Source organism: Eumetopias jubatus, unplaced genomic scaffold (assembly GCF_037043125.1).
Source record: "Eumetopias jubatus isolate StellerSeaLion01/CBP00866 unplaced genomic scaffold, mEumJub1_p1.0 scaffold_12, whole genome shotgun sequence".
NCBI classification, from domain to species: Eukaryota; Metazoa; Chordata; class Mammalia; order Carnivora; family Otariidae; genus Eumetopias; species Eumetopias jubatus.
The window spans coordinates 67,649,507-67,674,891 of record NW_028274818.1 but is presented as its reverse complement, the minus strand read 5'-3'; the positions used below and the strand labels follow the sequence as shown (position 1 = coordinate 67,674,891).

At 41.0% G+C, this 25,385-nt stretch overlaps 1 protein-coding gene across 2 annotated transcripts in view; it reads left to right on the top strand.

The window, feature by feature from the left end:
• DNAH14 (dynein axonemal heavy chain 14) overlaps nt 1–25,385 on the top strand; it is a 329,828-nt gene that overhangs the window by 57,195 nt on the left and 247,248 nt on the right. For both annotated transcript variants that reach the window (XM_028111778.2, XM_088017199.1), the window contains exons 11-18: nt 3,145–3,274; nt 8,557–8,833; nt 9,279–9,324; nt 9,412–9,509; nt 13,419–13,585; nt 14,305–14,649; nt 20,457–20,798; nt 24,894–25,263. In XM_028111778.2, coding sequence (XP_027967579.2) covers nt 3,145–3,274; nt 8,557–8,833; nt 9,279–9,324; nt 9,412–9,509; nt 13,419–13,585; nt 14,305–14,649; nt 20,457–20,798; nt 24,894–25,263 — 1,775 coding nt within the window. The remainder of the gene's footprint in view (nt 1–3,144; nt 3,275–8,556; nt 8,834–9,278; nt 9,325–9,411; nt 9,510–13,418; nt 13,586–14,304; nt 14,650–20,456; nt 20,799–24,893; nt 25,264–25,385) is intronic.

The window sequence follows — 25,385 nt, the reverse complement described above, 5'->3', positions numbered from 1 at the left end:
TGCACATTCACAGAGAGGGAGAAGCAGACTCCCCACCCAGCAGAGAGCCTGATGTGAGGCTCGGTCCCAGGACCCTGAGATCATGACCCAAACTGAAGGCAGACACTTAACCACCTGAGCCACCCAGGTGCCCCCTATTTTCACCTTCTATTTAAATACTACTGTTAATACTTTTTTCTTACTTACCACAACTGGATCTATCGCCGTAATTTGTAAACCATGGAATATGAATTGACACTGTAGAATACTTTATGTTCAAACTGTCAAAATTTAGCAATATCATTTTAAGTCAAATCAGAGTTTCAGTATCATAACTAGAGAGCGAAAAATAAATTCATAACATTTTGAAGATTCTTAAAGATAATATACTGTTTCTCTAATTTGTTATTGAATCCAGCAGAGCTTAAATCACTTTTCTAAGGCCTCATAGGTACTTTGAGTCAGTGCTAGGACTTTAACCTATATAAGAGCACATTTAGTAATAGCACATTATAATTTTATTTCTCCTAAAACTACAGGTGTGTGTTTGTGTGTTTAGAAGTTTTTAATTTTGAACATAATTTTTAAAAGATTATTATAGTTAATTCATCATATAATAGAAAATTTAGAAAACAGAAATTACCCTAATCCATCGCTTAAATACAGTATCTTATTATTTTGGTGTAATTTCTCCTAGACTTTTCCTGTGTATTTTTCTGTTGTAATCCTAGTGTACTATTTCATAGTTCATTTAAAAAATACAACATGTCTCATATATATATATATATTTAACGTTATAGGAGGAATACGTGTGTAGTGGTTCAAGTACATGTGTTTTTGGAGTCATACCGTCTGGGTTTTAATCCCTGTTTCATCTCTGACATGATGTGTGACTTAGGTTAGCTAGTAATAGTAAGCTAGGAGACATAAATTCTTTAGACTTCAGTTTTCTCATGTGTAGACTAGAGATAACAATAATACCTATGTCATAATGTTTGAGAATAAACAGAGTAAATGCCTGCTAAGTAGGAGCTATCATTATTTAATCTGTTTCCATTGACCTTCTTAACAGTATTGGTTTGTATTTCCATAATGACTAATGATGTTGTACATCCTTTCATATGATTATTGGCTATTTGTATATCTTCTCTGAAGAAATGTCTTTTCATGTCCTTTGTCCATTTTTAAATTGTGTTGTTTTTTATTGTTAAGTTCTAATGAGTTTTCAAAATATGTTTTGGGTACAAGACCCCTATTATTGACAAATAATAGATTATTTGCAAACATTTTTTCCCATTCTCTGGGTCATCTTTTCACTTTCTTGATAGTATCCTTTGGAGCAAAAGTATTTAGTTTCAAAAAAGGCCAATTTATTTTTCCTCTGATTGTACTTTAAGTGTTGCCTAATGCAAGGTCATGAAGATTGATACCTATGTTCTAAGATTTTCAATTTTAGCTCCTACATTTAGATCTTTGATCCATTTTGTTTTAATTTTTGTATACAGTGTGAGATAAGGGTGTAAATTCATTTTTTTTCCTATACGGATGTCCAGTTGTCCCAGCACTACTTGTTGAAAAGACTGTTCTTTCTCCATTTAATTGTCTTGGCACTCTTTTTGACAGGCAGTTGACTCTAAATTTCATTCAGTTGATCTGTATGTCTGTCCTTATATTGGTACCGCACTGTCTTGATTACTGTAGCTGTGTAGTAAGTTTTCAAATTGGAAAGTGTGAATCTTCCAACATTGTTCCTTTTCAACAAAGTTTTGGCTCTTCTGGCTCCCTTGCATTTACATATGAATTATAGAATAAGATTGGCAATTTCTGCAAAAAAAAGGCAGCTGGAACTTATAGGGATTTCGTTGTATCTGTGGATAAATATGGGGAGATTTCCATTTTTATAGTATAAAGTTTTCTAATCCATGAATGTGAGATTGTCTTGCCATTTATACAGGTAGTCTATTTTTTTTTAAAGATTTTATTTATTTATTTGAGAGAGAGAGTGAGAGAGACAGAGCCCAAGAGGGGGGAAGGATCAGAGGGAGAAGCAGACTTCCTGCCGAGCAGGGAGCCTGATGTGGGACTCGATCCTGGGACTCCGGGATCATGACCTGAGCCGAAGGCAGTCGCTTAACCAACTGAGCCACCCAGGCGCCCCAATTATGATTTAAATTTTATCTCCATATTAGCATATATTTGTAAATCTTCACTTTTCCATAAAAATGCTTCATTTTTTTATTTCCCCCAATTAAGAGTAATAGAATATTTTTACTTTTTCATCTTGCTGAAATGAGACATACGATTTTTTTATTATAGTAAAATGTAAGTAACAGAATTCAGTATCATTAAGCACATTCACAGTGTTGTGCAACCGTCACCATATCCATTTCCAGAACATTTTCATCATCCTAAACTGGGACTCTGTGTGCAGTGAACAGTAACAATTCATTCCCTGTGCATGGCCCCCATCCTTCCACCAAGCCCTCGTGACCTCTAATGTACTTCCTGTCTCTCTGAATTTACCTATTCTAGGTACCTTATTCAGTGGAGTATTCATACCTTATTTGAACTCTGTATCTGGGTTATTTTGCTCAGTATAATGTCTTCAGGGTCCATTCACGCTGTAACACGTATGAGAATTTCTTTCCTTTTTAAGGCTAGATAACATTCCAGTATGTATACACCACGTTTTATTTATTCATTCCTCTATTGATGGACATTTGGGTCGTGTTTACCTTTTGCTATTGTGAATGATGTTGTTACCATTTCTGTTTCTTTTGTTGATATCCCCGGAGTTGGAGTAGCTATATCGTACGGCCATCCCACATGTACCTCTCTGAGGAGTGTCCGGCTATTTTCCACTGTAGCTGCTCTAGTTTGATTCCCACCAGCAAGCACCAGGGTGCTAATCCTCAGTAACAGGATTACTGAGAGATACTTTTAGAAAATAGGAGCCATCCTAATTGTTGTGACGTTATATCTCACGGTGGCCTAGATTTGTATTTCCCTAATGATGAGTGATGCTGAGCATCTTTTCTTGTACTGATTGACCACCTGTACATATCTCCTTTGGAGGAATGTCTAATTATTGATGTGTTCTGGATATTAATAAGATATAAAAGTTTGGAAAGACTATGTTTTTTTCCTTCTTATTTCTTAATCTAGAATATACAAGAATGTCTTCTCTGTCACTGAAAAGATAACAGATGATTACGAAGAATTTGTTGATAATTCAAACTTATGTGCCACTTCTGTTTTAAAGTCAGAAGTAAAAACGGAAGCAGATATTAAGGAGGTAAAATGGTCTTTGAAAAATATAAGCATAGATTTTTTTATGTAAAATGAGTAAGTTTGGAATTAAAAATATGATTTATGATTATTCACAGTCTCTTGCACACGCGCGCACACACACACAGACATCCCTCTCACTGTAGAAAGCTGTAATTACAGTTATCTCAGTTGGTTCATTTGTTCATGTGTTATTGAGTACTTATTATTTACCAGTCACTGAGCGAGGCACATACCGCAGTGGGCAGAACACGTCCCTGACCTCTTGGAGTTTATATTCTGCTAAACGAGACAGATAGTGAAGCCGTGAGTGCCATGAAGAAAAGCAGAGGAAGATAAAGGAATGCAGAGTGACGCTGTACGCTACTTCACGTGGAGTGCTCAGGAGAGACCACCCTATCGAAAGTAGAAGCTACCCCCTTCGGCCCCCACTACTGTATACCTCTCACTCTTTGCTGGCCTTCAGAGTACTTTTTTCATTGTTATTAACTAAAAATGACACAAGACAAATATGAGAAATCTTGACAGAATCCTAGAAAAACATTAAGTAGGAAATCTTTTCTGGCCATGAAGAATTGTATCCCACCCCCCTAATATTTTATTGGGATTAAACTTTATGCACTAGATGCTTGTCCTAGTTGGCAAAAGCAGCATTTTTATGAGATAGCACTGTATAATATGTATACTTTACACATTTTTTCCTTTAAAAAATATTTTAGGTAGATTTGGTAACGAGGGAAAATGTCTACATTTTTTATTTTCATTTGTATTTCTCTTATTACTGGTATATTTTAAAATATATGTTATTGGGAATTTTTGCCCATTAATCTCCTGGATTGATTTTTCTTATTATTTTGTAGGAATTCTTCATGTCTATATTGCAGTTATCTTTTCCTACTAGATGGCTTGTTATTTTTATTCCCTTATGATGTATTATTATCAATAATTCTTTTTTTAAGATTTGTTTATTTGAGAGAGAGAGAGTACAAGCAGGAGTAGGGGCAGAGGGAGAGAGAGAGAGAGAAAAGCAGACTCCCACTGAGTGTGGAGCCTGACATGGGGCTCAGTCTCATGACCCTGAGGTCATGACCTGAGCCGAAATCAAGAGTCAGATGCTCAACTGACTGAGCCACCCAAGCACCTCTATTACCTATAATCCTTTATTTCAGTGTAATTGATTTTATCAGTCCTTTTATTTGTATTCGTGTTTGTAATTATTTACCATCCTGAGTCATAAATATATTCTTCTCTATTTTCTTATGAAAGCTTTGGAGTCTGTCCACATTTATCTCTAAATCTGTGCGTAGTGTATGTTAGGGTTCATTTTTGTTTATTTTATGAGTGACTGTTGCTCAGGCACAATTTCTTTACATCCCTTCCCTGCCGATCTGCACAGCAGCTCTTTCTTTATCATTTATCATATGTCTCCATACACGTGTCTTCTCTTTCCAAACTGTTACTCTGTCCCGTTGATCTACTTTCCTGTTACTGTGCCAATCCCACACCAGATTAATGGTATAGCTTTGAAATAAGTCTTCTCCTTTTCTAAGAGAGTCTTGTCTTTCCTCAGCTGTTTGCATTTCCATATACATTTTAGAATCAGACCCTATTTGGATTTTGATTGAAATTGCCTAGAAGGTGGGGAGAGTTAATATTTTATGATACTAAGTCTTCCCACATGATTGTACAATTTATTTAAGTCTTCTTTAATGTTTTTCAATGTCTTTTATAATTTCTTCCATAAAAATCTTGTGGGTTGTTTTGTTTTGTTTTGTTTTGTGGATTTAGCCTGTGTGCTTTATAGTCCCAGCCCATACTCTAAGGGAATTGCTTCTACTACTTCTTTATGAACACTTCAGAATAGAAATATTTTTAGATAAAAATATATGCACTGCTTTAATTTTTTTCCTTAGGATTAACATTAAATCAGCACTGTGGACCTTTTTATGGCTTTCCATTTGCATTGCAGAATTTCTCTTTAGACAAGGTCACACCAATTTCTATTAAAGACTGCCTTTTAAATGTGTACTATTTTATACTTGCTGTTGCTTATTGATAACTGAAATCTGGGATTAACTGGTCTTAATTTTTGTGTATTACTCATAATCTTAGATATTTTTCTTATGCTCATTAGCCATTTGTATTTCTCATTTTTATGACTTTTTGGTGTTCTTTCCCATTTTTCTGATGGAGTTTTTTTTCTTACTGAATCACAAAACTATTTATAAAATACAGACCATAACCATTTGTTAGGCCATGAAAATATAAATCTTCATGCATTATTTTTTGTGCATTCTTCAATCCACCCTCCATAGTTCACAGTAAATTTTTTTGAAATATATTATTGGTTACTGGAATATACATGTTACAGTTTGCATAGGGTCACAGTGCTACGCTGCATCTGTACATTTTCTCACTCAACATTACGTTGTCAAGACTCGTGTCACGTATCGGTGGGTCTGGGTCCAGATCTCACAGTGATGTGCCACCAAATGCCCTCAGTGTGGGACGTGACCCCCAGCTACTGAAAGTGTTGTCAGCAGATAGCCTTTAGCTGTCTGCTTTTTCTGAGATGGCTTCAAGTGCAGCCCCCTTGTTCAAGGTCATGCCCCTTTTTGGGGGAGGCCCACATGCAATGAACAATTGTTACAAGGGTATAAAAAACTCTGAAGGGCCATTCCCGCTCCTGAGCTCCCCATGGCTTGGCTAAGCCTGTGGTTGGCCTGTATAACAGCTCAGCCTTCCCCTCTACCCACCCTGCTTGCTTTCTCTCCCTTCCACATATGTTGACCTAGGCACATTCCTTAGTGTTTATATCCTGCCTGTCTCAAATTGGCTTCCCAGGGAACCCAATCTATGACAGTATGCACAAACAGAAACACACACAGACACACACACACACACACACACACACACAATTTACCGTTTCTGATTGTTACACAGTATTCCCACTTTTCTTCTTTGAATTGCATATTGATACTTTTGAACATTTTTTCTATTGGGTTTCTTACTGATTTTTAGGATTTTTGTGTGTTCCAGATATTGATTCTTTGTTAATTTTAGACTTTGTTAATATTACCTCTTAACTTTGTCCTTGTCTATTAATCTTAGGTATAGATCTTTGGTAATAGAAATTCTTTTTTGATGTTTTAAAATTCAACACTGATTCTGATTTTCCAGTTTGCTTATGAGTAGATTTGATGTAGACAGCGTTGTGATCCTGGCATAAATCCTGTGTGTCCCTGGTTCCACTTTTGCCCCACAGCCCTCATTGTAGCATCTCTCTCATACTCTGCCCTCTAGTATCTGACCTTGGTTCTCCTATTTTTGCTAAATTCATGTTGGTATGGACTGAGTTTTTGAGCACATTCTAATATCTAGTCCAAGAAAAGATAGATAATCCGGGCACCTGGGTGCCTCAGCCGGTTAAGTGTCTGCCTTCAGCTCAGGTCATGATCCCAAGGTCCTGGGATCGAGTCCCACATCGGGCTCCCTGCTTAGCGGGGAGCCTGCTTCTCCCTCTCTCTGCCCCTGCCCCTGCTTGTGCACTCTCTCTCTCTCAAATAAATAATCTTAAAAAAGATAATTATTTGGGATGTGTTGAGTCAGAGGTACCTTGGGCAACCAGGTGAAAATATTTCTATTAGGATTTTGGAAATCTAGATTTGACTCTCAAGAGAGAGCAGGGCTAAAGTGGGGGAGGTCCCCACTTCCCATTGCATACTGTAGAATTTAGATGTAGCTATTTCTCTCTTGTAATGTACAGTCTTGAGGAAATCACCCAAAAAATTTATTACAAAAAGATTTTCAAGCCCCACTTCATATTTTAACTGTGGGCTTTGGAGTCACAGACCCACAACAAACTTTAGCCTTAACTACATGCTAGCAATATAGCCTTTGACAATATAAGCTTCCCAAGTCTGAGTTTCTTTTTATGCATAGTAAGAGTAATAATTTCTTCCTCAGGGTTACTGTGAAGATGAGGTGAAGGTAGCCTGTTTACTATAGTGCCTAGGACATGATAAGTACTCATCAAATTGTAACTGTATCAAATAGTATAGTATGCTATGAGTATACTGTATCAAGTAGTAAGTACAGTACACATATTTCAAGAATGAGTCTATGCAAAATATATATGTACTATAATATTAGAAGGTGTGTAGGGGTTGAAGTCCAGTCATTATCAGAATAAGAGGTTATTTTCCAGAAGAAGCTACATAACACATTATATATTTGTTTGGAATTGTCTGTGAACTTCTTCATTGTGATAAAATGTACATAATGTACAATTTACCATTTTAACCATTTTTACACATAAAATTCAGTGGCACTACGACATTCACAATGGGGTGCACTATCAGCACTATCCGTTTTGCAGAAGTTTTTAATCATCCCATAGAAACTTCCTATTTATTTGTGTGGAACATTTAAGCATTGCACATCACCTTCAGCGTCTAACTCAGGCTCTTTCCCCAGCAGCTTAATAGGGTGTTAATGGTGTTTGTTTATACTGTTAAATGCCTTTATTTATAAATGAATGGTTGAGGTTCTAACAGGCAACCTAGCTGACCACTGAGAAACATTGGGTGCCTCCAGAACAATGGATTTTATGTGGGCTCTGAGGGATCCATTCATTAGTGGAGAACCCATGCCGAGACAGCCTGAGGGCAAACACATTGTATAAGTAAGATATTTATACGTAAAATACTCTGGTTATTTCTCGGGAGAGATGGATACCCTTACTAGGATATGTATGTTAAAGTGAGGAACTAGCGTCTATAGGAATGGATTTGAAGTATATTCCTGATTCGTAATTCTTAACGTGGAGTACACAGTAAAGTCTCCTGCTCAGCTTTTAAATGATTCAAATTCTTGGTATAAAATTGCTCAATCAATATATTGTGACCTGAAACAAATATAACATTGTATGTTAATTATACTTCAATCAAAAAAAAAAAAAAAGATTCTTGGGCCCTGCCCCTGACCTTTTAACTCATAATCTCTGGGGATAGGGCCTAAGAATTTGTATTTTTAATAAGCTCTCAGATGATTACTATGTAGCCACTCTGGCATTAATTTACAGTCTTCTGGGGGAGACTACTGCATTATAATGTACCTGTGTTTTACATGAACTTATTTTAACATGCAAATGTCAGTTATGTGGTAACATAATGTTATTCAGTTATACTGAAGTTATTACTGGTCATTTAAAAGTTAGAGCTGTATCATTCTAATTTAAAGGAATGTTCTTTCAGTTAGAACTGTCATCCTAACGTGTCTGTTCATTAGATTTTGAATAGGATTAAAGTGGATGAGGATTTGAGAAAAATATATGCACCAGTATTTGAAGTAACTCTACACTTGAGCATTCCCGAAGAGAGTGAGTCTTCAGAAATTTCCACAGAGAACTCTCGTGAGTCTGACAAGTCCTCCGAAGAATCCGAGTTGTGTGAAGATGAGGCATCAAAAAATGAAGTCAGGTGTCTCATGAAATACTCCAGTAAAGAACTGCAAATAATGAAGAAACCAAAAAAAGTCTCTTCCAACTTCGAAGGAATTCTTTCAGGTAAGATGAAGGAGACTATTAAGAAGGAAGGAAAATGTCCTAACAGCTGGAAAAGACAAATGAGATAAAATTATAGTAGTTTATATATGACCCGTGACTAGGTTGTAAATGTTAAGAATGCTCAAAGTGAGCATAAACTTAGATCATTTGTGGTGCGTGTAATAACACCATCATTATTTTGGTCTCAGTACTCACACCATTTCTCACGGGACTTGGGGACTCCCTCTGTGAGGATGAACACCACCTGGGATGCTTGTTAACAGTTCAGGCTCTCGGACTCCAAGATCTGGGGGTGAGGTGTCCTGCTGGAACACTACCTTTTAGATGACCTTTCCAGCTTATTCTTAGGTGTTTGGGAACCACTGACACATGTCAATTGATCATTTAGCTGGTTTAAATACCAATTAGTGTTTTATTCTCTCTTTTTTTCAATGGATTCTTACAGACATAGAAGTCATGACTGAGTTCGAGAATAAATACATATATGATGAGTAAGTAGTTGACATTTTAAAAATTACAAGTAATTATAATTTCTGTTAGTTACTGCATTTTTCTGAAATAAGCTTTTATTTTCTCAGATTTTCAGAATTTGCTACAAGTCTCTTCTTAGCTCCCAACAGATTAGAGTTTTCAATAAAAATTCAAAATATGGTGACTGACATTGAAAAATGTATAAGTAAGTATTCTAAAAGTTTAGCTAGATACATTGTCTCCTTTGGCAGTATTTTCTTAGATGTAGACATTTGATTCTTATACCCAGAGATGTGGCACACACTACCGTGTATCAGGAGATCAGAAATTCCCAGACTTTGGGATCAGTGTGAACTTGGGATTATTTGAGGATGTGTGAATTACATGTACAGCCATAAAGTGCATAAAAGATGGGCATTAGGAAAACAGCCTAAGGTTTGGATTTTTTCAATGATATGCTACAGAATTTTATGAGACTTAAATAAGACATATCTTACAGCATAACAAGATTCTGTTTCCATCTTAAACAGATTTTTATTAATTCTTTTCTAGCTATGTGTATACAATCTGAAATTACATGGCTATTACTAGCCCGACCAATGAATTTATGCCTTCTCCATGATCTAAGTTTTATATAGATCTTAAAATAGCAGGACCCTTGTCAACTCTTGAAATGTTTATATTTCCTCTTGTTATTAATAAATTTGAGGAGGGATGTCTTGAGATGGTCAGATATCTTTGTTTCTTCTGAAAATTTTGCCCACAAATTTTAGCATTTATTTGTGGATCTTGCCACTAATTAATTAGTGGATCCATTTCTTTATTCTGTTATTTATATAGATATGGATTCACTGATCTGTGTACATATTCATGTATGTACATCATGTATACATACGTGTGTGTGTGTATATATTTACCTGACAAAAAACAAAACATCTTGATTACCCCATCATTTCAGCCACCCTCATGTAACAGCTATTTGCATTTTGCATTTTTACTTTCATTGGCATACATTAGTGAAATTATATTTAAAATGTTTTATTATCCCTTAGCATTATATTGTAGACATTTTCCACATTGCTGCGTATGCTCTTATAATTGTCACTTAGATGGCTGTGCGATAATATGTTGAACCATGAGTGCAAAGTTAAACATGCTCGTTACTGCATGCTGTCATGCCGTTGACATCTGGTGCACAGCTTGTGGCTTCCATGGGACATTCTCACAGAGTAATTGCCTGAGATTGAAACTGATGGGTCTAAAGTCTTCCTCTTACTGATTTGTGGTTCCTTTGGATTAAGAAAGTGAATCCTTAAAAAAAAAAAAAAAAAAAAAGAAAGTGAATCCTTAATGTTTAATATGAGTTTTAAGAAAAATAAGTAGGTTGTTTGGCTTGATTTTATGGTGATATTTTTGCCATGCAGAACATTATTTTTATAGTATAACATGTGCAGAGCCTTTTAGAAGAGGCTCCAGGATGTGGTGCCCTAGTTACACAGGCTTGCCCAGTGACCACATCATAAAAACATTCTCCTACTTGTCTTCTAATTCTATTATGATTTCATTTTTATGCTTAAATATTTGATTGCTCTAACATTTATTTGGTATATGTGGACTTGCAATTTTTGCCCAGATGACTGATGATCTGTCTGTCCCAGTACCAGTTACTGAGTAATCCATTCCTCACCCTCACTGGTTTGAAATGCCACTTTTATCATTTATTATATTTTAGTATGTTATTTATTTATGGACTATATAGTAGTCTGTCTGTAACTCATGAACAGTACCATTCTGTTGTAATTCTGTAACTTCTTTTCTCCCCCAGGAATGTCCTAGGTTCACTGATACTTGTTTTCATCTGGGGAGTATAACAGAGTATTACTGTTACTTATTTTGTTGTTCAAATTGTCTGGCTTTGCTTTTGCAGAACAATTCTTTCCAAATGGGTCCTGTGCCCTCACCCTTTGTTGTGATCGCTGTAGCTTCTGGGGCCACGGCACACCCCAGGCCACTCTCGTGCTTCTCTGCCTCAGCCCTGGGGCATGTGCCTGTTCCTTGTGGGGGTGGCGCTGCTGTGAGGCCCGCAGTGAAAGGAGCTGGGGCAGGTCTGTGCCACACAGGGAAGGTCATGTCAGCATTGCTGCTCTGTACCTCCTTTTTTTTTTTTTTAAGATTTTATTTATTCATCTAAGACACAGAGATACAGAGAGAGAGAGAGAGAGAGAGGAGAGAGTCTGAGCAGGGAGAGAGGCAGAGGGAGAAGGAGAAGCAGGCACCCCGCCGAGCCAGGAGCCTGATGTGTGGGGCTCGATCCCATGACCCCGGGATCATGACCTGAGCCGAAGGCAGACGCCTAACCATCTGAGTCACCCAGGTGCCCTGCTCTGTACCTCGTTGAGAAGAAATGCGTCAGCCAATACACAGTGTTCGTGTGCAGTTCTTTTCCCCTGTGTCCTTCTCGTTTTCAGTCAAAAGTTTTCCAGAGCTCCTTGGATCGACTTCCTTGTTGCCCACCCTCTTCAGTGAGGTTATAGAGTTTATTTGTAACAGAGCTATAGGTTACTTTGCCCCAGTCGGTATTCCACCTCGGGTTCTCCTTGCGTCCTGCTTGGTCCTTCACAGCTTTGCCTGTGCTAAGATGCCCTGTGTGTGGCTCGCAGTGTGTGGGCTCGACAGCTCCCCGTGCACCCTCTGAGCTCCGCACATCCCCAGCTGCCCCGTGCTGCCCCTTGACGGTCAAACCCTCTTGTCCCTGGCAACTGGTCTGCCTTTTCCAGAACGTCATGTAAGTGGATAGGTAGCCTTTTGGGTCCGGCTTTTTTCATGTAGAAAAATGCATTTAAAATGCATCCATATTGTTGCGTGAAGCAGTAGCCTGATTCCTTTCTGTTGCTGAGTTGTAATTTCTTGTCTGGGTGTACCACCACTTGTTTACCCACTCGCATCCGGGCTGTTCCGGTTTGGGGCAATGGCAAATAAAATTACTATAAACATTCACATACAGGTTTTTGGATGAACATAAGTTTTTCTTCTCTCTTGAGTTGTTAGTCACGGGTGGGATTGCTGGGGCATATGATAGGTGTATGTTTAATTTTATGAGAATTGCAAAGTGGCTGTATCATTTTGCTTTCCTACCAGCAATGTCTAAAGTTCCAGTCACTCTGCGTCCTTGTCAGCCCTTGCTATTGTCAGATTATAAAAAAAAAATTGAGCCATTGTAATAGGTGTGTAGTGATAATCTCATTGTGGTTTAATTTACATTTCACTAATGACTAACATTGTTCATCTTTTCGTATGCTTACATACATATGCTTATGTACATTTTTTTGTGGTCAGATCTTTAGATCTTTTGCTTATTTTTTTATTGGGATGTTTGTTTCCTTATTGTCAAGTTGTGAGAGGTCTTTATATGTACTCTGGATACAAGTCTTTTATCAGAGAGAAGATTTGCAAACATTTTCTCCCAGTGTGTGCCTTATCTTTTCATTCTTTCTCACAGAGCTAACCTTCGTAACTCTGATAAAGTGTGGCTTATCAATTTTTTTTCTGTTATGGATTTGTTATGCTTTGGTATCTACAAACTCTTGGTCTAACTCAAAGTTACACAGATTTTTCCTGATTTTTTTTCTCTTGGGATATTTATAAATTTGTGCTTTATATTTAGGTATATGATTCGTTTTAAGTTAATTTCGCATAAGGCATGAAGCGTACGTAGAAGTTTTGTCTGTGTGTGTGTTTGCCTGCAGACATTGGTTTTCAGCTAGACTGTAAACGCGCTGCTGGTGGATGCGTGCTGCTTTCATGTTCTCCATGTGGCATCACGTAGCACAGACATTTCAACTATTTCTCAACTTAATGATTTTTTTCTCAGCTTCTACTTTAATTATGCCTTGGCTCACCACCACCCAGTACCTGTGAGTGATTCTGTTGTTCCCATAAAATTAAATCCAAACTTTTACACCTGTCTTAAATTCCATTTATCAGTATAGAACACTCTCTAGCCCTCATAATAAATCAGCCTCAGTTACCAGTAGTTTTAGATTCATGGATAATTTTAAGGTGTTGCTTTTGGTGGGACTCCTGCAAATACTAACTTTTGAATTCTGTATTTTAGCCAAGATTATTCCTCTTTGCCGAGATCCTCGCCTGTCTCTTTTTACTGAATCGGTTTTAATTACAAGTTTGCCTAATAAGACTGAAAGTGGAATGGCCTCTAAGAAGCCAGGCAGATGGCCAGATTGTCAGATCCTTTTTGAGATGGATCCTATCTACCAAAATAAAGTAAGTTTAAAAAGAGTTTCTCTCAGGGTCTGTTTGGCTCTAGGAGCAGAAACCCACTGAGATTCTTAGATTAAAGGGACTTACTGAAAAATTCAAGTATCCTAACTTAGGGCAACGGACGTGTCATTTCCGGCTCATGTCCCCGTCTGTCCTTCTCGTGGGCTTTCAGCTCTGTTCACCTCTTTTGTTTTTTCCAACTTCTGCTATGAAAAGGAGCTTTCTCTTGCATGGTTCTCTCCCAGTACTGAATTGCCAGTGTGTTGACGTGCCTTGGCTGGTTTCTCCCCATTCCGATCCCCCTGGGTATTGTGGTTCAGATCCATTGGAGAATCTCATCATCTCCGCTTGGCTCAAATTCTGCCCGGTCAAGGAGCCGTGTCTTGGGAATGGGCGAGGTAACACAGTCCACGGACCCGCTGTTGTGTGGGGCTGCGCGTGGAGCATCTGCTCTAACGCAGGACGACAAACACAGGAATACATGACTGGTGTTTCTAGCGGCTTCAAACAACATGCTGACCAGAAAGAGAAATGGCCTGAATATTGAAAAATCCACCTAAATTTCTTAAAGTCTTAGGTTTCCAACATAGTTCTGCAGTGTGGGTTCTGCACAAAACAGACCCCACAGAGAACTGTTGTTGTAGTATTCTGACAGAACCATCAGCCTGTCAGCCCACACTTGTTACTCTTACAATTCTGACCTGTTAACACTTTATTTACAGATTGCCAGTCTCCTGACTGTTGTTGGTAATTCCATGGGGCAAGTTAATGTTTACAGCTGCAAGTTTATAAAATACTGTTCCATGGTACAGCAGGCCAAAGCCATGAGTATGAAAATCTCATCAATAGATGAACTGACTTCAGTACAGTTTAAAACTATCCTGGCTAAATTCAGAAACTATCTTCAATATATTATTAATATGGCCATTGAGAAACGCATTGGTATTTTCAAAGTTGTCAGTCTCAATTATCAGTCAGAATGCTTACCATATGTTGAGAATGTCATACATCTGATCCACAACCTCTTGCAATCTGTAATTGAAAGAAAGAATACAAATCTACTGGAAGTAAGTATTGTAGAAATACCTATTGCATGAGAATATGATCATTAGATTATTATTTTAAAATATATACTTAGGAAATATAAATGATGAATGTTATCCTCAGAAGATTCTAATATGTGTTAATACTTGTTTGGGTCTCTGATCAGATATCATTTCCTCAAAGAAACATTCTTTGTCCATCTACCATTTCTAAAATGGCACCCCATGTTCCTTGTTACGTCTTTTCCCTGTTGGGAATCATTGCAGACTTACGAACGTGGACGTGACATGATACAACTTGCATTTTCATAGGGACCACTCTGGCTGCAGTGTAGAGAATGGGTTGAAGTGGGACAGGATAGGAGGAAAGCTGTTTCTGGCATCTCGGGGAGCGGTGATGTGCGCCTGAACCAGGGCAGGAACAGTGTGGAGTCTGGGCAGCAGATGGCTTTGAGGTCCATTAAGAGATGGAATCTTCAGGATGTAGTGATTGGCAGAATGTAAGGAATAAGAGAAACGAATTAATGATACTTTGAGCTTTTGGGTTGGGCCGCGGGGCGAGCAGGGCTGCAGTGCACGGCTGAGGGAGCACAGTGCTTGCTTCACCGCGTAACCGTCCGTCGAGATGCGATGTGCATGTCCGGCCGTCGGCAGGGAGTCTGGACCAGAAGCACATGTTTAGGTGACCGGCAAACAGGCGCTCTTCAAGGTCACCCTTCGGGAGGATGCGCCTGCTGTATGTGTGTAGCGAGGAAGGAAAAGGACCCCACAGCAGAAGCCTGAGGAATGCCAGTATGCAGGAGGCTGCTAGACGGAGAGGGGCCTGCAGAGGACATTAAGAAGTAGCAACCAGAGAAGGCGAGGAAAGCAAGGGAGTGGTCTGAGAAAGAGGGAACGTTTAGTAGCTTTTAATGCTACAGAGAGTTTAAGAGAGGGTTGAAAAGTGTCTGTCTTTACAGCCACAGTGGGTCCTAAAATGTACACAAAATTACCCTCTGTTTCGCTGAGGCTGGTATTCCCCAAGTATCAGAAACCGAACCCAGTGTACGGCACAGCACAGCCGTTTCCCTGATGCCCAAGGACGGCTCGGCGCAGGTGAGGCGGGCCTTCCCTCTGTCAGCGCCGCTCCCGTGACGAGGGCCTGTGCTTGCGCTCTGGGCAGAAACATGGGGACGCAGAAGCAGCAGTGCGCTGCGTTTCACTTTGCTTGGCATTGCCAGAACCGGGTCACAGTGCTGCCACCGGCTTGGAAGGACCTGGCTGAACTGGCACGTCTTGAGCTCCTCTGCCTCAGTGGTTGAGGAAAGCAAGCAGAACATGGAGTGGGCTGGGTTTCAAGTCAGACTGACTGCATCTGCCGCCGTCGCTGCCTTGGCTGTTCACACCTGTCTTCCCACATATTGAGTTTTAGGGGCCATCACAGATCTTACTGCTCGTACCTGGCTGGGTACTGAACCAACCGACTGAGAAATAAGACGACAGGTTAAGGCAAAAGAGATTCAAGTATTTCCTTTATTACTAATGAAGTGGACCTTGGAGAATATGGCTTCTGTTTCCTGAAAATCAACCTTCCCCAAACGGAAGCTCAGACTTAGGGGAGAGACTTAGCCCTCTCAGCACTGGTTGCCCTGAAACAGGACCAACATCCTGGCCACAAGTGAGCAGAGAGGAACGCGTACCCTCTGCGGACAGGTTGGCTTTTGAGTGGAGTGTCTAGGCTTTGCCTGTTCACCTTCTCTTTCCAAACTCCCCAGTCCCAGGAGTCACTTCACCTTCCCCAGGAAGTGAGTGTGGGGTGGAGGGGCCACCAGGAAGGCTGGACAAGTGGGGGGCCCCTGCCTCATGGAGACATCAGAAGTGGGGCTGAGTGCTGCCCCCCTCCTCCTGGCCATGCACACTGGGTCAAGTATAACGTGGCACTTAGTGTTCCAGTGAGCTCTAAACAAAGACAGGGCAGAAGAATATAAACTGGTGGAGAAGGAACAGGATACGTGTAACTGGAACTTCCATCCTATGAAGAAGAAAATGGGGAAACAGCCACTTAAGGTGGTCTAGAGCAAATATCAAATCTTGCTGGACAGAAATACCGAGAATTCCTTTCTTTGAGGGCACAGTAAGCTCTGTGGCTGGTCAGTCTGGCAGTCTCTGGCTCAGGTCTCTTGGCCCCAGTGACCCCCAGTGAGGCCCTGTAGGAGGACTCTCTGGGTTGGGTATTCTTCACCCCCTCATCCAAGCCGGGCATCACAGACTTGTACTTGCTGGACCCTGAACAAGTGCACTAATGAATCTCCTGTTGGCCTGAGTAGGGACAACCTGCGTCTGCCTTAGGAAATGTCATTGATGATTATTAGACTTGAACTTGCTTCTTAAAATAATTTTTTCCTGTTTGCTTCTGGTTAATTCCACACTTAAGTTGAGACATGACTTTGAAGCCTGAGAACTTTTTATTTTTAGCTGCTGTCTGCTTGACACTTCCCTCTCTCCCCTAAAAGTGTGGTTCCGTATCTGATGCTCTTTGGAACATAGACTTGGGAGGAAAAGTGACACCCTTAATAGTCTCTGCCCACAAGCTTCCTGCCAATCCTGTCGTCCCACCTTCTTCGGGCGAAGGTGCCTGATTAAAGATAAGGGCTCTAGTCTCTTCTCTCCTGCTACGGCTGCCACTTTGAAGCCACCACTTTCATCCAGAGCACAGAAAACTGTTAGCTGTCTCAGCTTCTGCAGGCCTTTGAATGAAAGAATCCTTAAGTCGGCTCTGCAAAAGGCAGAGAAGAATTTTCTTATGAGAGCCGTAGTTCCCTCAGTCTCTGCTTAGCTCATTTTAGCAAGAGTCTGTCTCTGAGGATTTCACTGGAAGTACTAAAAGGAACCAGAATATGAGACCACGTGTTTCCAACTATTTACCCAGTGCTGCAGCTGTGATCTCTTAGTCCCAAGCACTAGCAAGGCAACATGGTGACCAAAGACTTTGTTGGCCACCCTTCACCAAAGAAGCTGGCCAAGAGATACAAAATACTCTCAACATGACAGTCGTCAGGAAAGTGAGAACCACACATCCGCTTAAGTGGCCAGAATTAAAAAGACTGACAATAGCAAGTTCTGAGAAGAATGCGGAGAAACTAGAACGTTCACACGTTGTTGGTGACGATGAAAACAGTGCAGTCACGTTGGAAAACTGGCGACTTCTTGTAAAGTTAAGTTTTCACTTACCATTCGACCCAGCTACCCCATTCCACATTATTTACTTACAAGAAGTAAAAATAGGCCCACACAGACTTGTACTCACATGGTCATAGAAGCTTTAACCACAAGTGCCAAAACCTGCCAACAATCCAGAGATCTAGCGAGAGGCAAGGAAGGAAAAAACAAAACAAAATGGTGCATTCATGCCTTGGAATAGCGTTCAGCAGTGAGAAGGAATGAACGACTGCTACATGCAGTTTGGATGGACTGCAAAAATATGTTGACCGAAAGAAGCCGAAAGGAGTTCCTGCTGGATGATTCCATACATACGGAACTTGACAAATACAAATTTAATCTGTAGCCACAACAAGCAGATGGTGGTTTTCTGAGGCCAGGAGTAGGAGGGATGGGGCACAAGGCATCTTTTAGGGCAATGAAAGTTTTATATATGTTGATTACAGAGGTAACTAAACAGGTGTATAAATGTGTTAAAACTCAGCATAATGTACAATTAACATCTTCTGTATGTAAATTTGGCTTCAACTGATTTAAAAGAAAATCCTGGCTTTTCCATTTACTACTTGAAAGACCTTAGTTAATATCCTTATTCTTGCTATACCTCAGTTTCTTTATCTGTAAATTGGGGATAATATTACTGACTAACCTAGAGAGGTCGTGAGAGTTAAATGAGCTACGGATTATAAAACCCTAAACACATTCTGGCACATAGTGAGCACTAGATGAATGTGAGTCACTGCAAACTCGATTTCTTTCCTTAGAAGGGTCAGGGGTTTTAGTTCCAGAAAACTTTCTGAGCTATAATTTTTTTAAAAGATTTATTCACTTAGCATGCGAGCGGAGGGAGGGGCAGCGGGAGAGGGAGAGAGACTAAGGAGACTCTGTGCTGAGTGTGGAGCCTGATGTGGGGCTCGATCTCAAGACCCTGAGGTCACAACCTGAGCTGAATCAAGAGTCAGATGCTTCACCGACTGAACCCCCCAGGTGCCCCTGAGCTACAATTGTTTTTTAGGAACCAGCTTTGAAAGTTGCTTATTCATCCTCTCTCTGGCTCCCGCATGCCCCAGGTGTGTTTTTATCTATTTCCTGAGGCTTCGAGTCGCTTTCCTTTACACGGTTAAGGCATTTCCCCTATTTTGATGAGAGTATTTTTTATCATAAATGAGTTATATCAAATGCTTATTCTGCATCCCTTGAAACAATCACACATTTGTTTTCTTCAGTCCTTTAATGTGGTTATTACATTAACTGGCTTTCTTGGGTTGGTGGGTTTAGTTGCCAGCACGCACATGCACTGACTTGTACGTTCTTTGTAAGATGTTTGCATTTATGCTGGCAAGTGACATTGCTCTGTGACTTGGTTTTACCACCCTCGCCTGTGTTTGGTATCGGTGTACTACTAGTGACCAAGGGAGTTTGAGTGTGTTTCAGCTGTTTCTACTGTCTTTTTTTTTTTTTCATGAAATTGGGGTTATCTGTTTTCTTTGTGATACAAATTGGCATTTTCGTATGTTTCTTTTTTTCTGGCATTTAAATGGCATTTGTGGTTAGAGTCAGGATAGCCCTGTTTACTGTCCTTTGGTCCTGATTTTCAATTAAATGTGGTAGGCACCATTATCAGCCTGTTACTACATTACCCACATTTATTAAAGGAAAGCTACTTGGTTAGGGTCACACGTTAGGAAACTCTGGAGCTGGGATTCAGTCACAAGGCTCCCCGGTTCTAAAGCCTGTCCATATAAACTGTGGTGCGTTAACACTGGTGATTTCTGAGCGATGGAATAGTAGGTATTTTCTACATTAAAAGCTTTTTTTTGTAGTGCAGTTTTTGTATGAGCATCTATTTTATAACCAAATAGAATAAAGTGTTCAAAGAATTAGAGACATCCAGGCAATTAATTCAAGGCTGTGAAACTGAAAATTGAAATGACATTGATTCCAAAATTATGCATGAGTATTCATTAAGAGCCCTGGAAACATGAGGAAAAAATGTGACAAAATTGTAATTTGAGTATAGAAATGCAATTATTTTGAAATTTCATGGAATGATGTACATTCTAAGAAAAGTATTGATATGATACATGTAATGAATACATACATTTATAATAGATAAAAATGGGATTTGGAATCAGACTTGGGTTTGATCAGTAACTCCCTAAATTTCTGGTTTTAGGCTAATGAATCCCTCTGAGACTGTTTCTTCCTGTGCAAACTAGTGAGCAGACGTGCTGTCAAAACAGAGAGAACTAGCACATCAGTGCCCCAAACGGGGTGGTAGTTATACATCGTTCACCATTCAGCCATACCCTTGCTATAGCTATTAGTCTATTTCTTAGAGACAAAGTTATTCGTAATATTACTTCCTGTATATCTTAGTAGCATTTATTTTATGTGCAAGGTACATTCAGGTTCCCTCCGTTAACAATAGGAAGGATTTGAGGATGTTAATGCTCCAGTATTTAAACAATAGTTAGAATAATGTTTAGAGTCGCTTTCCTTTACAGGGTTCTTCATTTTTTTGTGGAATTATAATGATGTAAGTTAGTGAGAGATACTAAAAGAGTAATCAGTCTTGTAAAATAGTGTGAGAACTCATTATATAAATCTCACTGATGTGTTAATGATTGCAGGTCGTGGAGTCATCACTGCGAAAGCTGGACTCTGATCCCACTGAAATAGAAGAATTTGTGGAACATTTTACTTTTTTGGATGCAATTTCCTCAAAAATATTTGCATTAGAAAAAGAGTACTCCACGGTTGCTCAGCTGCATTCCGTTGTACGGTATTACCAGATCCAGATTTCAGAAGAGCAAATTGCCATATACAAAATTCTTCTTGGCAGGTTTGGTCAACTAAAAACTTCTGTGAAGTTAAGCAAAACAAATAAAGGTGCGGCTATTTCTAGATTCAGAGACAATCTGGAAGCACACATCACTGGTCTGCGAGTTGACCTCAGTAACTTAAAGGCCAAGGTCAGTATTTTGTTCATTAAATATCAACTGGATCTTAGTTTCACGTAGGCCTAAGCTTCTAGGTATTTGCTTTCTGTGGAGTCTTAGGTCAATAATTTAATCCAAGTGATGTTAACCTAGAATCCACAGACAGAATCTTGGTGATTTGTGAGCTTCACTGGAGAGAGAAATTGCATGTCTTGTTTTCACTAACCTCTAACTGAAATGTAGCCTTTTCTTCAATTATGAATGAATGTAGACCAACAGCAAAGCGGAAACTTTTCCCATACGATTCAACAGTCGGCCACAGGAGGCCTCTGGCCCGAGGGGCTGAAACGCCCGACATCTGTCTGGGTCTGAGTCTGGGCCGGATGTAAGGAGAGGTATGATTTCAGTCACTTGTGGAGAGCAGCCTGTAAAGTAAACCTCCAGCGTTTGCTGAGCCCTTCCCAAGTGTCAGTAACTGTCCTCCATGTTTTACCCTTTTATCTGCCTGAAAAAAACAAAATGAGACTTAGGTCAGCTAACCTGCTGGAGATCACACAGCAAGTAAGAGCCAGGGCTCCAGAAACCTCGCTCCATGCCCCCTCTGTCCTCGCCGGCGCTGCCAGGTATTAACGCCCAGGGAGTCGATACAGCGTGAGCGCCTGGCATGGATTAGACATAACGTGACTTACTGCAGTTACTGGGTTTTCGGCTTCTCCATTGACACCGTTGATCTGCACCGTTTCGCACAAATACAGTGAAGACGAAACAAATTAGTCATGAAAGGCTACCCCATCTGCAGCCTTTAAAATCGTACTAGAAACATACCGACGCTCCCAAACACATGTTTCGGGTGTTCACAAGTTCTGTTTGTTAAAGTGTCTGAGGTTGTGGACACTGCCTGAAATGGGGTCTGTGTTGCGGTCAGTTTACTGCCGAGTCCTGGGCAACCACACGGCAGGCCAGGGGCATTGGGCTGGGACAGGAGAGAGTTTTGTGTCCTTGTCACCAAGGGTTCAGAGACCCTGCGGGAGTCAAGAGCCGGGGGTGGCTCTGCAGAGCTATCCTGAGTTCCTGCATCCCCAGCCCTCCCAGGGGCATGACTGTGGGTGATTTTAGCTCTTTTTGGCCAAGGGCAGCTCCTGGGAAGGGGCTCAGCCGTGCCGAGTGAGCGTTTGTCCTTTCCCTCCTCCTCCTGGGCCTTGCCCAGTAAGCTTTCATCTCTGCCGATTATGTTTTTCACTTCTAAATTTTCCATTGGGTTCTTGCCTACATTTTTTCATTTTTCTTTGCTAAGACTTTCTGTTTTCCCACTGGTTTGAAGAATATTCATCATTTTTTAGTGGAGTATTTTTTATCATACCTGCTTTAAATCCTTTGTCAGATCATTTTAAAATCTGTGTCATGGAGACATTGGTGTCTGTGGATGAATCTTCTTATGTGAGTTGAGGTTTTCCTGATTTTTTATATGCTGAATAATTTTGTGTGATATATTTTGGATTAAATATTGGGCTGTCAGACTCTGTCTTGTTTAAACCACATAGAAGGTTGGTATTTTTGTTTTAGCAGGCAGCTCACCTCGTCCGGTCCCACGTCCCAGCCCACGCTCTTTGGGCAGCAGTCCTGTTGTCACTGTAGGTGTCACGACCTCGGCAGGACAGCTCAGATGCGTCCCCCCATGCGCCATGCAGCATTCCGTCTCACTCTGGGTGGTGGTCCCCGAGGTGCTGAACAGGAGCCGATCCGCATGCGTGCAGCTCACGGGGGATGCACTCACTTTGCGGGGAGCTCGCTTTCTGGAGTCTGTTGCTCTCTCTGATTGCCCCAGAATTTTCCACATTCCTGGCACTCTTTTCAGTCCTCTGGTCAGAAAGCTGGGGCTCTTCCGTAACTGCACACACATCTGGGGCAAAGCAGCAGACACGGAGCAAGTGGTCTGTGGGGTCGCCCCTCCCTGGAAGAGAGGACAGTTGTCTCCCCTGAGGTCTTTACTGCCACCTGCTGTCACACCCCCTTGGGATTGCCTGAGGGCGGGGGTGGGAGAGAACAGGAGAGAGAGGCCTTCCACGCACCGTGTGAGCATCCACAGAGGTCAGAGAAGAATGGGGGCTGCACGGCAGTGACAACTGCACGGACAGCAGGGAAAGGGAGCTCAGTAGAGAATGGCTCGGCTCTGAATGCACCATGGGTGGGCGGAGGTCAAGAGCCAGGCACCAGGAGGGGAGCGGCGCCTGACACATTACCAGGAGCACACGTCCAGGGTGAGGAGGCCTCTGGCCAAACCAACCGGACGGGATTCTGGCTGAGGACAGGCCAGAGTGAAGTCAGTCCCATCCCCCGGGGTGGTGGACAGGGTGGGGCTTGAGCAGATGTGGCGGGTGCGGGCTCTGGTTAAACAGAAACCGGCCTTGACACGGACGTGCACCGATGGGCCTCAGAGAAGCTTCAGGAGCCTGACTCCGGTGTGCTTAGGCAGAGAATCCTTGCCAGACCCTCTCCTGCTCCTGAGTCCCCAGTAGTAGGCTCTCCGGAACTTTCATGGTTTGTGGCCCTGAGGCTCACACCACATTGCCCACATACCAAGTGGAGGTCAGGGTCTGCTAGGAGGACACCGGGGTCAATTTACCACTAATCTGGTGGCGCTTTGGATGACCATCTGCATCCCCTGCCTGCCTTGGATGCTGCTCCTGGGGAGAGCCAGGGTGGGGCATACGTACTCTGTCTTCTGACTTTGTGTAACCTTTCACACGATTTCACTATTTACCTGATGGCTGAGATCACTCTGTGAAGATCTCGAGTGGAACACTGCTGGTAAGCCTGGCAAAACGTGACGGGATATAAGCCAGTAAGATCATTTCTCCAACTATCTCCCCCCGAGATAGCTCACTGACAAACATAAATATTAATGAGTGGAAAACTATGGGAGAAGCCTAAGGAAAACTTTATTATATGTCCATTAAATGCACTCCCTTTTACAGATCATATATTAAGCTCTGTTATCACAAGTACTGTTTATCAGTTTTGTACGGCATGACCACGCCACATAAAACACAATGTCATTTGTGACTCCACGGGTTGGATTTTTTAGAAGAATAAGGTGATAGGATCCAAATTCATTTATTTGTTCAATAACTTTTTAATAAAAACTACTGTCTGCATCTTACTGTACTAGGTTCTGTGAGGTGTTTGGAAATAAATGGACGAAACCATCCTTAATCCTGAGAAGCCTATAATTTAATAAGGGATAAATCAGGGCAAACTTCTACTTATGTCTTTGTTTGGAGGTCATTGTTGCAAATGTCCACAATCTCATGTGCAATATTTAAACTCTAATACAAGGCAACATGTGACAAGTACCATAAAAATAGAACAAAGTTAGGGGGAGCCTGGGGGGCTCAGTTGGTTAAGTGCCTGCCTATGGCTCAGGTCGTGATCTCTGGGTCCAGGGATCGAGCCCGCATCGGGCTCCCTGCTCAGTGGGGAATCTACTTCTCCCTCTGCCTCTCCCCCTGCTCCTTTTCTCTTTCTGTGTTTCTCTGTCTCTAATGAATAAAGTCTTTAAAAAAACAAAATAGAAAAAAGTTGTGGGGCGCCTGGCTGGCTCAGTCAGTGGAACAGCGTGCAACTCTTGATCTCAGGCTTGTGAGTTCAAGCCCCACTTTGGGTATAGAGATTACTTCAAAACATACGATCTTCAAGAAAAAAAAAAAGTACAAGGTTAAACAGGATCAGAAAAAGGAAGTGACCTCTGGAGTCAGTACCATGTCCTGGAGGCCATAACCTCAAACTGCCCCTTACCTTTGGATGATGTAACAATTATTTGCAACTTTAGAACTTTCTTGAAAAATTGTGAAAAATATTAACTCTCTTTCAGGATCGTTGTAGGGTTTTAGTAAGTAAGGTAACATATTTCTTGTCACAGAGCCCAAGATAGAGAAGGAACATGACAGATTATATGTATGATGGTAATAATAAATAATTAAAATGAATCTTAATAAACACAATTATAAATTAAGGACAGTGTCTCCCAATGATGGTTGCAAATAAGGGTTGATAAGTCTTTGATTACGGGCTGACATGCCATCAGTAAACACATGTGAATCCTGACCCCGTCTTGCTGTTGTGCTTTAGATAAGAACTCCCATCCTGTTGTGTGATGGCACCCGCGTGGACACTGCCACAGAGATGATGCAGACGCTCACAGAGGAAGCTGCCGCCCTGGCGCATAAGGCTAAGACCTACTCCAGCTACCAGAACTGCTTCGATGACGCCCAGTCCCACATGCACTCTCTCAACATGGAAGAGATCACACAGCTTGTTCTTGGGGAGGTTTCGGACATTGAGTACGACCTCACCTTGAGGAAGATACTGTGGGAGGTCCAAGAGGAATGGAGGACCCTCTTTTGGGAATGGAGGAATAGTACCCTTGGCAGTATTGATACAGAATCAGTCCAGAGAAATGTTTCAAAATGGATGCACAAAATCCTCCTCCTAGAAAAAGGTAAAAGTGTCTTCCTTGGGGTTCCCACCTACGATTATACACAGAGTGGCCCCTGGGCCGGGAAGATCATGGTCCTTGACCTTATTTCTTTTTTGTTGTTGTTTTTTTAAAGATTTTATTTA